This window comes from Varanus komodoensis, unplaced genomic scaffold (genome assembly GCF_004798865.1).
Source record: "Varanus komodoensis strain SLA01 unplaced genomic scaffold, ASM479886v1 scaffold61, whole genome shotgun sequence".
NCBI lineage: Eukaryota > Metazoa > Chordata > Lepidosauria > Squamata > Varanidae > Varanus > Varanus komodoensis.
This window is the reverse complement of record NW_025336236.1, coordinates 3,373,306-3,389,213: the sequence shown is the minus strand read 5'-3', so window position 1 is coordinate 3,389,213 and position 15,908 is coordinate 3,373,306. Positions and strand designations below refer to the sequence as shown.

Here is a 15,908-nt window from a genome sequence, read left to right as displayed (position 1 = left end):
GGTGGTTTAGAACATCTGGCAGAACATAAATGATTGTTTTATATGGAAACTGGATCAATGTCCCATTACTGTGCCAAAAGCCTTGACCCGTCTCAGTCACTTGATAACAAACATAGCAGGTGGAGAAGAGGTAAGAATGTGATTGCATGGGAAAATTTCAGTTTGCTCTGTCTTCTTATCAAGGATGCTTCAAGATAAGGTCTTTATTCTATGATTGCCCTCCCTCAGACATACATTTACAGTCTTTCATTTATCCCTCTCCTTTGTTTTCCCATAGCTACATCAAACTTTCTACATTGCCAAGGGAAAAAAATCCATTAAGCACCTTTGATTGGCACTGCTGGGAACCCCCTGCCTGGAAGCACCCTTAATACATATATACTAAACTCAGGCACTGAATCTAAAATAATTGTGTGGGGGGAATGAAATTAAATACAGCAGCAAGTAGCAGGTGGGGGGGGTAGTCAATTTTAACCCCCCCACCTTAAAACAGCCTTCCACAACTGGGTGCCCTCCATTTATGTGGACTACAGCTCCCATCATCCACAGCCAGCATGGCCAATGGGAGACAGGAGGTATGGGAAATCCGCTTTACACAACAATGTTTTTGAAAGTGCTGCACAAAGAAGGGAGTTGCAGGTGGTTTGGAGAAAAAGCTGATGTTTTCTATGCATTTTTAAACAAATATTTTTCTTTGCATTGGTGTATTACTTATTTTAAAAATGGATAATATTCTTTATCTTCCCCAGCCTTCCCTTGATATCGAAAAAGAGAAAGCATCCTGACTTGCTGGAAGACCAACTAGAATTTCTATCATGGCCTAGCAATATGGGACCAAGTAAGCATATTAAAAAGTAACCCTAAATACACATATGTAGAATACCCCTCACCCCATACATGCAAGACTTCAAGTGGGGCTGGAAACTATCTGAGAAACACAGAGCACACAATATGCTGCCTCCTGTCTAGAGGATCGCCAGCATTCTCCTTTCCCAAGGTGCCTGTATGACAAAGTTTAGCTTTATTTGGTTTATTTTTGATTTATAGTTGTCAATGCTCTGCCGGCTCAAGATGGGAAGTAGTAACAAGGAGTGTGTGTATCAATACGAACATTAGTTCATTATAATAGAGCCCAGTATTAATCTTGCTGCCCAATACTAGCCCGTTTGAACAGAAGATGCTTGTATTATCATTTCACTTTGATCCAAACAACTGACGCTGAAGCCACTGAACCTCGTGGCTGCTTTGCTGCTGCAAAAGGTCCTTTTTGGAAAGCAGGTTTTCAGGGAAGAAGTGGTGTGAGTGCTTCAGTTTTCCGGTATAAAGGCTCTTCTCTGCAGTGGAGCCCCAGCTCTGGAAAGTGCTGCCCAGAGAGGTGAGCCTGGTGCTGACATTTTATTCATTTTGGTGCCAGGCCAAGATCTTTTTATTTTTCCAATATTTTAAGATTTAATATGGTTTTAATATGGATTTTATTGTGTTATTCATTGATGCTGCTTTTTATTATTGTACTGAGGTAGAAATGGTTTTAAAAAATGTTTAAAAGTGTACTGTGGGGAAACACAGAGAAATGAATATATTAGTGAATGTCACATTAGAAATGCATAGTATTAGGAAAAATACTTGGAAAATGAGGTATTAGGCAAAATGCATGTATTAGGAGATAATGGCACAAAATTTTTCATGTACTTATTTTTGTAAAAATCAATATTTGGGATGAATCAGTTTCAAAACTGGAAAAATCAGAACCTGACGGAAGTGGAAATTGGCACATTCGCCCATCCTAGAGTAAAAGCTTGCTGTAATGTGCTGTGGTGAGCAAGATTAGGATGCCGCAGCCCCAGTCTAATTGTAAGCCGAATCAGGTAGCACAGGCGTGGCCCATGCCTCAGGATTCCCCAAGGGCGCTTGTGCTTCCTGCCAGATCGATCCCAGAACCAACCCTACAGGGCCACCACTCTGACAGTGAACTGCCGTGTTGATCTCTTCTCAGTGACTGTTAAGGATCCTTCTTTGGAGCTGCCAGGATATGACAGTGATGGACAGAAAGCAGGGTCTCTGGGAGGATGCTGTCAGTCGCTTGCATGGCAACCATATTGCATGTCTTCTTGGAATAGCTTGTTCAACCATAATTATGAAAAACTGTAAGTGATGATCATGCATAGTCCTTTTATTGTGATATTCAGGTTGGTATGAAAGGATACAGAAAGACATTGAATCATAGGGGGTTTTTTCAGAATGATGCTGAGCGGAGCTTTGTACTACCTTTTGTTTAGATTGCTACTTCCTCTGGAACCCTGAGAACTCCAAATAATTCAGACTGACCGCAAAAGTTCTCAGCAGCCTTGCAAAAGGTCACAGTTTCCTGTGTTCTTTTGGAGACGCTAAAATAGTGAAGTGGATGTAAAAGGTTCAGCCTGTCTCTGTGTGTACTGGGATGTCCCAAGAGCTGGCCTTTCCAGATATTATCCTGTGGCTTTCACTCTTGGTCTTAAGCCAGCCTATAGCACAGAATACTGCCTGAAGCATTTGTGTTGCAGACTGATCTTTCAGTGTGCTCAGGGTCAGAGACTGTGGAGACACCAGAATTCAGGATTTGCAGGGCCTAAGGCTATCCCAGGTGATCTGATTGAGAGGGCAGCCCATTCTATCATGCAAACACTGGCAGGTCAGCTCTGGACATGCTTATCCTTGTTCCACTGAGGTAGGTCAGCTGGGAGTCACAAGAAGCTCTCTAAAGGCTCCGGGCTCTAGCACAGCTTTGCCACAACAACACTAGTCTTCGTGGGGGCTGCCTTCTGACTTAGCATCTATCTCTAGTCCTGCAATATCTTGACCTGTGTCCTGACTCTCACCTGTTCTTGATGCTGCTTCTGGCCCTACCACCCTTTGGCAACATCCAACCCTTGCCTGCATCAAGGCTTGGTTCTCGTTCTACCTTCATCTCGCCTGATCCACATGTTCTGGTGAAGTGTGCTGGAGGATTGTATCCTGGTGCTGACACCAGTCATGTTTCAATGTTTAGGCCAAGCATCCTGTAGCTTTCTGTGACCTCACTACTGTGACCCAGGAGTAGGTTTGTGTGTCATTGGCACACTCCCTGGATTTTTTCTGATGCCTTCCTATCAGCATCTCTTTGCTTGATTGATTGCTCGTTGTTGATTTGGCTCTTTTAGGAAGATGGCCATAACATGAACCTGTGGAGCAAGGATTTGAGACCAGGGTGGGGTCAATATTATTAAAGATAGGGGAAGAAGGAATCATTACATTAAAAATTAGGAATAGGTCATCATCAACAACACTCTTTGAGGCTTTGTTGTCCAAACCAATGGCATATTCTCATTCCCAAGTAAGATAAAATTGGGGTTCCTAAATCTTTGCTCTCCAATATAGAAGAAGAAATGTTTAAAATTAAAGATAAGACTCTTCGGTTATCTGTTTGAAATCTGGTAATCTTTTTATGATGCTCTTTCAGAAGTGATTGAACTTGTCATGTATGAAGTAATTCTCTCTGTGTACTAACATCTCATGAAGAAAGTGAGTCTCCAACTGAAAATTTAGTTTTTGCTCCTGGAAGAACATAAGGCTGATACAAATCTTTTGCAAAGCATAGCTATCAATCCCTTCCAACCCTTACCAGCCAAAGAGAGGATGAATCCTGAACAGCCGCCTTTTTTAAAAACTTTCCACAGTGACCTGTGATAAGAGATCATTCTTTAGTCATTCATTAATGAGTAAAATCTATATAGTGAAGACTTGAAGTTTTGTCCTACTGCTTTGGAATGATATATTAATTGTGTGAAAAGAGACCCACAGTTGTCTAGGCCCACCTCCAACCTGGTGTCATCCAGGTTGTTGGTCAACAATTTCCATCATCCTCAGCCAGCATGCCCAGAAGCCCTCTATTGCCTTTCCTTCCTTATTTCTCTGTGCTTATATTGCAAGCTATCCTTTCATATAACTTACATTTATCCAGTCCCACCGTCCCTCGGTCATCTAAAGGTCCTGTGATCCCTGAAACAATTCTGCTCATTTCCCCTCACTGCCCCTTATGCCTGCAGCTGGCCTTTGGAACGCCTTTGTGAAACCCACCCTCTTATATCTGTTATGCCCTTGTGACTCCTAGCTCCAGACTGATGAAGCAGCATATTAATTTTTTGAAAACATTTGCAAGGGATAAATAGAGGAATTCTCTGAATAGCATAGACAATTTGAGTTACAATATTTATATCAAACATTTTAAGCTCATCCCACTAACTCAGCTTTAGTGATGCTGTCATACATTTTCTTTGCAAAGTGCCATGCAGGTAGATGGTTCTATGTAAATAAATGGAAAATCTGCATGGAGGCAATGGTGGTTTAATGTAAAAGTTAAAGCTGGTACCTTGAATCAGGTCCTGAATATCATCAGTAGCCAGTGTGGCTCTTTTCAACTGAGTGCAGTATGAGAAAATGGTCAGATTTTTTTACATGCCATTTCACCACATGTGCCAATCTGCTTCTTGTGGAAGGTGGCAAAATTTCTCTTGAAAAGGGTACATAGGAAGCACTGCTGAACATCTCTGAGATGATTTTCACAGTGTAGATTTGTCCTAGTCACTTCCTGTGTGATGTTAAAATGCAGTTTAAGAATTGCTTAGAATTCCATTTTCCTTAGCGTTGTTGTTTTTGAGAAACATTTGTGATTGGGATATCTTCATATTTTTCTTTGGATGGTATGAACTTGTTGTCACTGAAATATTGTTCCACTCACACATGTTAGTCAATTCCTGTTTTTGTAGGCCAGATCTGGGATATCACATCGTTACAAACAAAGGATTTAATTTTTCAGCAGTGGATTATGCTTTCATCTGTCAGAAGAAGAACCACTTCCAGATCACAGTCTACATTCGAGTGGTTGGAAGTCCCAAATTTGTCAAAACTGATCTGGGTCTAAAACCAGTGGAGACATTTTACTTGAAGACTTTTGGTATTAAGGTGTGTCTGTCTTTCATTTCTCTTCGTCATTATGGTTGCCAGCCAAACTTTTGTCTAGCAAGCAGATGGTCAACAGTAACAACTTCTGTTTCCACAGTGTTGTAATAGCTTAGTCACACACTTAGTTCCCCATGATTACAGGAATTGAGAGGGGAGGATTATTACTAGTTGTTGTTAGTTGTGAAGTCGCGTCCGACCCATCGTGACCCCATGGACAACATTCCTCCAGAATGTGCTACTTATTACTAGTAGCACATTCATATCTTGCATTTTTTTCCCTCAGGGAGGAGCCCAAGGTGGCTTACATAGTTCTCCCTAATCCACGGTAACGCTCACACTAACAACCCTCCACTGACAGTCTGTGACTGGTCCAGAATCACCCAGTGAGCGTCCTGGCTGAATGGGGACTGGCGCTCAGCGTAATCCTGGAAAGCCATTGCCAGCCAGTGTAGACCAGGGGTGGCCGACCCTTGGCTGCATGCAGCACTCAGTGGGTCCCTGTGCAGTTCATTAGGAGTGCCTGCTCCATCCCCATCCTGGCCTGCACCAACACTAGCTAATCCTTCTGGGAAACAGGCGGTGAATGCCATTCTCATGGCCTGTTCCCCAGGCGTAATAAAGATTCCTTGGTGGACTGACACAGAGAGACTGTAACCCCTCCTGCCCCAATGATCCTAAACACAATAGTTGTTTCCATGCTGCTAATAGGGAATCCTTCCCTCTGCACTGCACTCGTGTGTGTGTGTGTGTGTGTGTGTGTGTGTGTGAGAGAGAGAGAGAGAGAGAGAGAGAGAGAGAGAGAGAGAGAGAGAGAGAGAGAGGGATGGCCTCACTAGTCCCATCTACTTCTGCAACCCGCAAAGGATTCAGGCAGTCAGGGTGTACCCCCATATCCTCATAGATATGCTCAACCTTTGTAAATCTTGTTATTAAAAATTTATTATTTATTTTATTTATTTATTTTTATTAAAACATTTTTATGCCGCCCCATTCGCCGAAGCCTCGGGGCGGCTTACAATAAATAAGTTAAAACATCATAACATTTTAAAAATCACATCCTAAACACTTTTCTTATTATTCCATTTTTAGATGGAAGCTCCCAATCAAGTTATTGTGATCGAACAATCTCAGCCCAACCGAAGCAAAAAACCTTTCTATCCTGTTAAGTAAGTGAAGAAACACACAGTGGCCCATTTTGCACAATCACTACCAATTATGGCATGGGTCCTCAAACTACGGCCCGCGGGCTGGATGCAGCCCGTCATGCCCGTTTATCCGGCCCGCCATAGCCCGCCACACATGCATGCGTGCGACGAGGCGCCAGTGCCTTGTGGCTTGCGCGCAAGGAGATCCTTTTAGTCCAAAACGATCTCCTCGCGGGCAAGCCGGCACCTTGCCCTGTGACCCCGACTTGCCGCGCGTGTGCCCCCCCAGCCCACGCCACCCTCCCGCACCGCTTTGGCTGCCCACACACATCGCCGGCACCTTTCAACTGGCCCCCTGTTCAAAAAGTTTGAGGACCCCTGAATTATGGCTTATTTAAACCCAAGTGTGTGCTGGACCCCTGATCACCCACCTGGCCATGGCGCGTTGTGCCATCTGAAACCGTGTGGCGTGGCTTTTTCTAAAGGGAAGCATTCCTTAAATACCCCATTGACAGGTCGTGGGTGATTGAGGCTCCTTTCCCTCTCGCACAAGCCATGCTGCCTGGGTTCGGTTCATCTAACAAGCTGTACTCGGGCAGGTAATCAGGCAAAAGGTGCCTGGCATGCACCGCGTCTTAATTAAGCCAGTGTGGCAAGGAAGGCCTGCAGAGGGCGCCATAACCACATTCAGCTGGACACCACTATAAAGCACAGTCCAAAAGATTGATCTAGGCACATTTCTGTTTCACTCCCAGACTCCAGGTTTGCCACTGCAATGAAATTATGTGCCCACTAGAACCTGTGGACCTCCAAGTTTCTCCTCTCCAGCACTTTACCCCTTTTTGGTACAAGCTCATTGGAAAGATGTTAGGCTTTCTGGTCATCTGTGAGTGAAAAGGATGGTGGGAAGAGCTTGAGGTAAAGGATGTGGCTACTTGAGTTCTCAGGGCAGAGTGTTCTGATCCAAATGGTTCCGAATGGCACCTGCCCCCGAGGGACTAGTTACTGTGTGCTGAGCTGCAATAGGATCAGCTTCCTGATAAGCTGCAGCCCACTTCAAAACCGTGCCCTTTTAAGATGAAATAATTATGCCAAGCTCTCCGGTGTGGATGGAATATGGTAGGATGTGCACACAGAAAAGTGCAGAAAATCCCCCAATAGTGTGACAGATTAATTGAAATGCTACTTGCGGCTCGCATTGGAGCAGCAATTATTTATGAGCATGAGGAGCCATTTGTCTGGAAGCACCTTGAGATACAGTTGATGCCTGCTGGAACACTTCCATGCCATTGTCTAGAATGCCTCGTATTTCTGCCTAAATTCAGATTAGGGTGTCATTCTGTTGCTGAGACGCATAGTGATACTTCCAAAGTGCAGTACGGTGTGAGAGAAAAATCCTTTTGCTGGCAGTTTTTAAACTGAGGGATATGTCCTTTCAGTGATACAAGCAAGTTGTAAGGAATCTAGAACAATAAGATGGAGGAATACGCGAATGCCCAAAGATTCAGGGTCAAACTACAAGTTAGGTTAATTGCGTAGTGCTACATTTTACTCTAAGTGTATGTCCTCCATTCCCAGCTGGACCACTGTGTGCAAGGAGGGGAAGATTAAACCTTGTCCCATATTTTTTCTGAAGTCCCTCCCATGTGCAGGTGGGTAAATAAAAAAACAAGAGCAAAAAAGCTGCCATTGACACGAGTGTAGAGCTTGTTAAGCTCCTTTGTGAAATTTCAGGAGGCTTTTGTTGATGGAGGAATGGTATAATTGTGGTGAGTATCCCTGCCCCCCCAACCTCCCCCCTCCAAAACCCCCCCAGTAATTCCTCACAATTAATGGAATTTGTAGTTTCAAACTGAGGAGAGTGTTTATAACAAATACTGTTCTAAAATTATAGAAACCGTTGTTATCTCACCAGTAGCTTCTCAGTAATAAATCTGGCATCATTCCCCTTAGTCCTTTTGTCATATCTTGTCATAATATGCAAATTGGTGGGCACTGCACCTGAGAGATGAAATGGAAATTGGGATGCAGGTGGGCAAAGAGGGGAGCAGAAAGTTCAGGTTTAAATATACATACATACATACATATTTCAAGGTGAACAAGCTCTAATTCAAAGGGATGAAGAGAGAAATGCAGTTAGTAAGGAACAAATATTCTGCTCACTGAATTCTGATTCCTCACCTCAGATCCGGTACTTCCCTGGTTCATATTTTAGCTGGAATCTCTGTGCTTTTCTCTTCTGTGTATTAGAGTTGATCTTCCAGGAGACCAGGTAACCAAAGTAACCATGGCAAGATTGCACTTCGGTGAAACAACTGCAAATAATATGCGGAAAAAGGGGAAACCTAACCCTGATCAGAGGTATCGTATTTGACAGGAAGCATTTAGGTCAGCAAACTTTGGGGGCATGAACACATAGGGCCATTTCAGAAACTGTCATGACCACCAACACAAAATGGCTGACAGAGAAAGCATAGCAAAGGACACATGACCTGCTCAGAGCACTGAATATAAGGCAAAGGTGGGGTCCAAGTGCCAGCACATCAATACATTAATTTGAATTTTATTTTGATTTAAGTTTCCTTCCCATTAAACTCCTTCATCATTCCCCCACCCTTTCTCTGTTCCATGAATATTGATCTGCCCCATATAAACCCCACTATAACAATGTGTAACAATCCACACATTATTTGTCATTTGTGTTGTGGTCCTGGTGATGGGGCCTCATCCTTGCTTTGGGTTTTGGTGAGCAAGGATTGCTTTTCTGCTTAACATAATTATTCTTTAATTCTTTTAAATCAATGTAGATACTTCTTGCTAGTGGCTGGATTATACGCCTTCAGTCAAGACCAGTCTTATCTGGTGGCTGCTCATGTCTCGGAAAAGATAATTGTCAGGGTAAGCCCAATGAATATTACTTAAATTTCAAAAAGATCTAGATTCCAGAACATGGCACTGCAGAGGCTTTCTGTACTTAATATGGATTTTGGTGGCTGGATTACTATTGAGACTGCTTGGGATTCTAGTAGGCATTAAAAACTTTCCAGAGCACAAAGCTCCTCTGATACTCTTGTCAAATATAGGCCTTTTTCCATAGGTGTCTGGTTTGCTGCTGGTAAGAGCAAAATGCTCCTTTCTGCTTTCCAGTGAATAGCAAAAAGCACATCTGGCAGTGTCAGTGTGCTGGTCTAGTGAAGGGTGGTAGCTTTCCAATGAAGCTTTCCTTGCGCAAGGACCCTGCCTCAGTGGCAGAATTTGGGGGTGGTGGGGAGAGATTATCATTTCCCATCTGGAACCATCCTGTGCCTTGCCACCAGTTTTGTCTTAGCAAAATAAAATAAAAATGATCTTAGGGCAAGAAGGAATCATTGCAGGATGCCTTTTGATTGGCAGCGCGGTAGCCCTCCATCTGGAAGCATCCACGCTGCTGGGTTAAAACCTCTGCTGAGTCACAAACCTTTCTGGATAAACCTTGGAACAGTCACTGCCTCTGAGGGTTGATCCACCTCACAGGATTGTTGTGAATACAAAAGGGGACAAACCATGGTCCATGTCTGGAACCCTTTGAGGAAAGTGTGGGGTGCGAGTGGAGAGCCCTGGAATGCCACGGTTGTTCTGTAAATCAAAAGCTTGTGCACCTGCAATCTTGGTTCGGCCTGTATGTGTGGCAAGGATTAGTGAGTGTTTTGTAGAAAGGAAAACATGTGCTGTGATTTGCTCGCCCCACCGTAGGCAGCTTAGAAACCTACCTACTCAGCTGTGGTTAACAGGCATATCAGATCATGCTCTAGTTATAAAATGCTTAGCTCTGCATCCTACAGATGGCAGAGGGTGTGTGTGTGTGTGTGTGTGTGTAAGAAGCCTTTTTCTAATGAACGGTGAGTTTCTGCGACACTGTTTTGCTTAGCATGCTATTATTTTTTTAAACAAATGTTAATACAGGAAGGAAAGGATTATGATGTTTGTATCACACACATGTGTGCGCTATTAGGCACATGCCCCACCTCTCTAGGAGGTTCCAGGGATGATGATCATATCTGCAGTACTCTCCTTGGCATGTTTATTCAGAAGTCAGTCCAGCACTATCCAGTGCTGGCAATCTACCAGGGCTAAAAATGATGTGCTTGCAGAAATCATAGCATGCTCAGGGGTAGAGCACATGCTTTGCCTGCAGAAGGTTCCAGGTTTGATCCCCGGTGTCTCCGGGCAGGGGTGGAAAAACTCTTGCCTGCAACCCTGCAGAGCTACTGGTAGTCCATGTTGATTGTGCTTCAGTATAAGTCTGCTTCCTCTGTTCCAGTGACTGCAAATACAATGGGAAGCCAGTACTGGCGAGCACAATCCAGGAGGCCAGCCAAAACTACCACTGGTCAACTGATAACTTCAGGGGAATCCCAGAAAGAGGCAACAAGTGGGGGGACCTTTTCAGTGGGAGCCCCTTACCACTGAGACCCACCTGGCCCCAGCATTGCTTTCTCTTTGGCGATTTAGTGGCAAATGATGTGCTATGTCAGCAGTTTCAATAGGTCTAGATTTTACTGGAATTTTGTTAGATGTTTAAACTTTTAAAGTTTTGTAAATTGGAATTTTACACTATATTTTATCGTATCGGGATTTTTATTGTATCCATTTTTATGAATGTACTTATGTTGAATTGTTCGGAACCACGCAGAAAATTCTGGCCACTGGATAGTATAGCAATGCAATTAATAAGAAAAATCCTCCTCATCATTGCTCCATTCCCGAAATGGTTGCTCAGGCTGGCTGCCTGGGTTGTGCTAGCTAGTCATTCCGACTCGTGCAGTGAAAGCCTTGGGGAGTGGCACGGACTTCAGGAGATTGCTAGGTAGGCATGTTTAGGGCCACAGTCTTGCCTTTGGATGAGACATCCTGGACAGTTAAGCGAGTCCCTGCAATATTCGCAGCACATGCAAATAGATATATATAGCACATATCTGAAGCAAGCAGGAATGTTTACCGCCAACAACATATTTGCACTCCTGCTTAGTTTCCCAGAGAGGGTCCTTTCACCCTAAAGTGGCTCACAACTCGCACAACAGTCCGCCACTTTTTCTAGGCCTGTTCAGACAGCACACTCTTTATCCGTGAGTACGAACAGGCTCGGCCTCCGGCTGTGATGCCCATTCAAGCACACATGCAGAGCCTGCTTTCTCAGGGTTCCTGACTGCTGCCAGTGTGGTCAATTTGCCTGATCACATTGCAGAGAAGTACCTCTTCCCACAACCCGTGTGCTCGCTGTCTGTGTGGGAAGAGGAGCCTTATGCTGTCTGAGCAGAGCTTCGCTCTCTCTTCAGACGTCTTTGCTCTCTCCCACTAGTTAGTGTCATCTTCCTGAAGGACGGGAGAGGTTCTTATAAGAAAATAAGAAGAGCCTTGCTTGATTGGAGCAAGCGTCCTCTGTTTCCGCAGGGGCCACCGGCCTCTCATGGGAAATGCACGAGAGGAACACGAATGCAGTAATAGCTTTCTGTAGGGGTTCCGAACCAACTGACAGGCAAAGACGCATTGCATCTGAGAACGGTGGTAACTCCGGACTTGTGTGACTAGTAGCCCTTCATGAGATACACCATCTTTGCGGACATTTATTTATGAATTATTTATTTAGTATGTAGGAACTGATCAGATTAACAGACTAGAATCTGTCAGGAATCTTCATGCCATGTATGCTTTGGGGAAACTACCGAAAATGACAGATGGTTTACAAGACTTTAGCCATTAGCCATTTGGGTTGTAAATGTTAATTTTTTCAGCAAATGCTATTTGAAGCCATTCAGGTTGCTAGACTTACATTGGAATGGGGTTTGGAAGGTCTGGCTTCTAGTTGCCAGTCAGCCTTGAAGCTCACTGGACGATTTTGGGCTAGTCACTGGCTGTCAGCTTGATTCACCTCACAGGGTTGTTGTACGGATAAAAATGGAGAGGAGGAAGATTTGGTGAACTGCCTTGAGTTTCTTTCAAGAGGAAAATAGTCAGGTTATAAATGTAGTCCAACAACAATAAAGGTTTGCCTTGTTAAAAGCAGCATTTTTTTATGTTTGCTTGAGCAAGAGAGTACTTCACAAAATAGTTACCCCACTGGAAATTATTACCTTGATTTTGAAAGTTTCCCCCACTAGGAATAACCTATATTCCCATATTATAATTAATCATTTGATTAACTACTCCTAAATGAAGCTGCTTGTTGTCAATTTTGTTTTGTCAGAAAGAAGCACAAAGCACAGGTCTTAGGGAAGATTTGCATGCTACAAATTTTTCCCGGAGGCTAATTTGTGTTACGTTAAGGCTTTAAAATGTTTTCAGGCCTCTAACCCTGGACAGTTTGAGACCGACAGTGATACTCTTTGGCAACAAGGACACACTCCTGGAACCATCACTTGTCATGGTCAAGTCGGAATCAATACGGACACACCAGATGAAGCCCTGGTTGTCTGTGGAAACATGAAAGTTATGGGGACAGTCATGCATCCATCTGATAGACGAGCCAAACAAAATATCCAAGAGGTGAGTACACTAGAAAATTACAGTGGGCACAAGAGCTAGGGACTTTTCTGTGGTAGCTCATTCTTTTGGAATGCCTCCCATTGGATGCGCATCTGGCTGCAGCTTAGGTAGTTTGTGAAATGAGTCTTCAAGATCACATTGTTCAGTCCACTTTTAACTAAGTAAGGGGATTGGTCTGTACCTCCAAACGCTGCTGCTGATCTTTGGAATTTTCAAGATTTGATTTGACACGATTGCTCTTTTTAAAAATGTTTAATGGTTTTGTTTGTGCAATGCCTTGTGAAGGTCTTTACCCTCAGAGGTGGTACACCAGTCCCTAAACTTGGACATGAACAGACAGAATGGTAAAGTACTGTATTTTTCCGTGTATAAGATGATACTTTAGCTTTAAAATATTTACCTAAAAATGAAGGGGTGTCTTATACACGGGGGGCTGAGAGGAGAACCGCAGGCACGCTCGGGGGGGGGGGGGGGGGGGGGGGGGGAAGGGGGGGGGGGGGGGGGAGGCAGTGGGCACACATGTGCAGCAGCAGCTTGCTCACTCAGAGGTCAGTAAGAAAAGTGGGGGGACGTCCTATACATGGGGGCGTCTTATAGTCAGAAAAATACCAAACATTCTTAAGGTGTTGCTCATGGCTTAAAAACTAGCAAGGTGTCAGAGCTGGGAGGAAAATGGGTAGAAACCTAGGAAGCTGCATTCTACCAAGTCTGGAAATTATGCATCTGATCCAGCATTCTCTGGGGTTTTAAGGAGAGGGTCTTCCTTTCCCATTACTTACTACCAGTTCCATTTAACTGTAACAAAAGAACAGAAAGATGCTGCCCCCTATGGAATCATAGCATTGGCCATCTAGCCTAGTATTGCAGATACTGACTGGCAGCAATTTTCCAGGGTTCCAGATAGGATTGTTTCCTATCTGAAAGTGTTAGGGAGTGGCTTATTACGGTTAGAGGCCTGAGCCTTTCACATGGAGCCCCAAAGCTCTAGGAAACCCTCTCTCTCACACCAATGATCTTCGCTACATCTAATCCCCCTGGATTAGCTGGTTTTTGGTCAACATGTATTCCACCTACTGCTGCCCCTGCTTTACATCTTTCTGCCTGAGGGTTTTAATGAAATCAAATGAAGGAAGATAATCTGTATCCTGGATGTATATTGTGCGTGTGTATTAGGATGAAGTTTAATGTAGGGTGAATCAGAAATCAAGATCAGGGTCAAATAGGCATCCCCCACCTAGTTTGTCACCCACTTAAAATTACTCTCGTGGTTCAAATCCTGCACGCTATCCCTCTGCCCAGTGTCATCCAGGGAAAGCCTGCGTGGGCTGTGTCGATCGGAGAGCCCCCTCTGTGTCCACATGCCTTCCTCTGCAATCCCCGGGGCACTTTTATAGTCATTTATTTGAAAAGAATGCAACGTTTTTGCTATATTGCTAAAGTGGACAGATGAACATCACTCAGCAGAAGCGCTGCTTTAGAAGTGAAATGGAAAGCCATCCACCTGATGCACAAGGGCATCTGCAACCCTCTCAGGCAGTTGCATCACGTCCTGCTGGGTTCCAGATGTGTCTGGCGATGCTGGAAGTTGTAGTCCGATGTCTACGGAGGGTGCTAGGACAGGGAAGGCCAGCCTGCAAATCTGGCGCGCGTGGCTGCAGGACGTAGGAGGAAGCTGGCACACAGGGGGTGCCCTGGCTTTCATGAGTGGAAATGTTTTCCGCTAGAGCGGAGCCACTGCTGGATAGATTTTCCTGTCTTCACCCCAAAATGGAAACAGAAGCATGGAGAGTGCTGAGGGGAGCTGATTAATAGGAGGAAAATGAACTGCAGCCATCTCAGACTTTAACAGCGTGTATACAGGAAAGCCCTTGACATGACTCAACTTGGTTAAATATTTCGACATGTCTTTGGCCAATTAGGCTGATACGCATGAGCAGCTGAGAAGAATAGCGCAGATGAGGCTGGTGGAATATGACTACAAGCCTGAATTTGCATCTGTTATGGGAATTACACAGCTCCACGAAACAGGTATTCAGTCAGCTTCGTTGTTCCAGTTTGTCAGGCATGTTCACCCTAAATATGTCCTGGCCTCCTCTTCCTTTGCAACCCTCTGGCATTTACCTTCGCTTTCAGACAGACCGAGTGGTGAAGGGTGCAATCCTATGGCCTTCTCAGGCTCTTCTGTGGGGAGAGACAAAAGACTATTTGGCGTCCCCACTCCAAGACCCTGCAGTTCCAGACTGGGACTCCAAAGGCGGAGCGCTGCTCTGTCCCGCCCAGCTGCACTGTGCTCGCGGCCCAGGGGAAAGAACCGTGCTGGCTGGCGGCCCAAGGTTGAAATGCCCCTTGGAGGGGAGGAAAAGGGGCAGGGCAAGGGGAAGGGGAGCCCCGGCAGCCAGGGACTTAGAACGCTTCCTCTCGTGCTCCAGCTGCTTCCCTTCCTTCCCCTTCCCGGCTCTTTGTCTAGGCACCTGAGCTTGGCAGCTGGATCGAAAATCAGGTCGGAAGAGCAGTGGCTGCAGAGACTGCTGCTGTTGCTCCTGATCTGGGGCACGGGTGCACTGAGGCCTCTGAGTCTGGAGGGAGAGGGAAGAAAGTGGGAGAGGGATGCGGTAGGACTGCAACTGCAGCTCAGTTACAGAATTTCATTTCACACTTCGATTGTACCTCCAGAACCGCTTGCAAGGGGGAACAAAATAATTAAAGTGTTGTTGTTGTTAGTTGTGTCCGACCCATTGTGACCCCATGGACAACATTCCTCCAGGCCTTCCTGTCCTCCACCATCCCCTGGAGTCCACTCAAGCTCACACCAACTGCTTCAGTGACTCCATCTAGCCACCTCATTCTCTGCCGTCCCCTTCTTCTTTCACTGTCAATTGTTCCCAGAATCAGGCTCATCTCCAGTAAGTCCTTCCTTCTCATCAGGTGGCCAAAGTATTTGAGTTTCACCTTCAGGATCTGGCCTTCTAAAGAGCAGTCAGGGTTGATCTCCTCTAGGACTGACCGGTTTGATCGCCTTGCAGTCCAAGGGACTCACAGGAGTCTCCTCCAGCACCACAACTCAAAGGCCTCAATCCTTCGGCACTCAGCCTTCCTTATGGTCCAACTTTCACAGCCATACATTGCAACTGGGAAAACCGTAGCCTTGACTATACACACTTTTGTTGGCAGGGTGATGTCTCTGCTTTTTAGTATGCTGTCTAGATTTGCCATAGCTCTCCTGGGGAGGAGAGCTATGGCAAATCTAGACAGCATACTAAAAAG

General features: G+C 45.0%; 1 protein-coding gene across 1 annotated transcript in view; it reads left to right on the top strand.

The window, feature by feature from the left end:
- MYRFL (myelin regulatory factor like) overlaps window positions 1-15,908 on the top strand; it is a 46,771-nt gene that overhangs the window by 9,226 nt on the left and 21,637 nt on the right. The window contains exons 5-12 of the mRNA XM_044449888.1: window positions 750-838; window positions 1,994-2,144; window positions 4,782-4,977; window positions 6,067-6,143; window positions 8,373-8,483; window positions 8,930-9,020; window positions 12,444-12,644; window positions 14,564-14,672. Of these exons, the coding sequence (XP_044305823.1) occupies window positions 750-838; window positions 1,994-2,144; window positions 4,782-4,977; window positions 6,067-6,143; window positions 8,373-8,483; window positions 8,930-9,020; window positions 12,444-12,644; window positions 14,564-14,672 (1,025 nt within the window). The remainder of the gene's footprint in view (window positions 1-749; window positions 839-1,993; window positions 2,145-4,781; window positions 4,978-6,066; window positions 6,144-8,372; window positions 8,484-8,929; window positions 9,021-12,443; window positions 12,645-14,563; window positions 14,673-15,908) is intronic.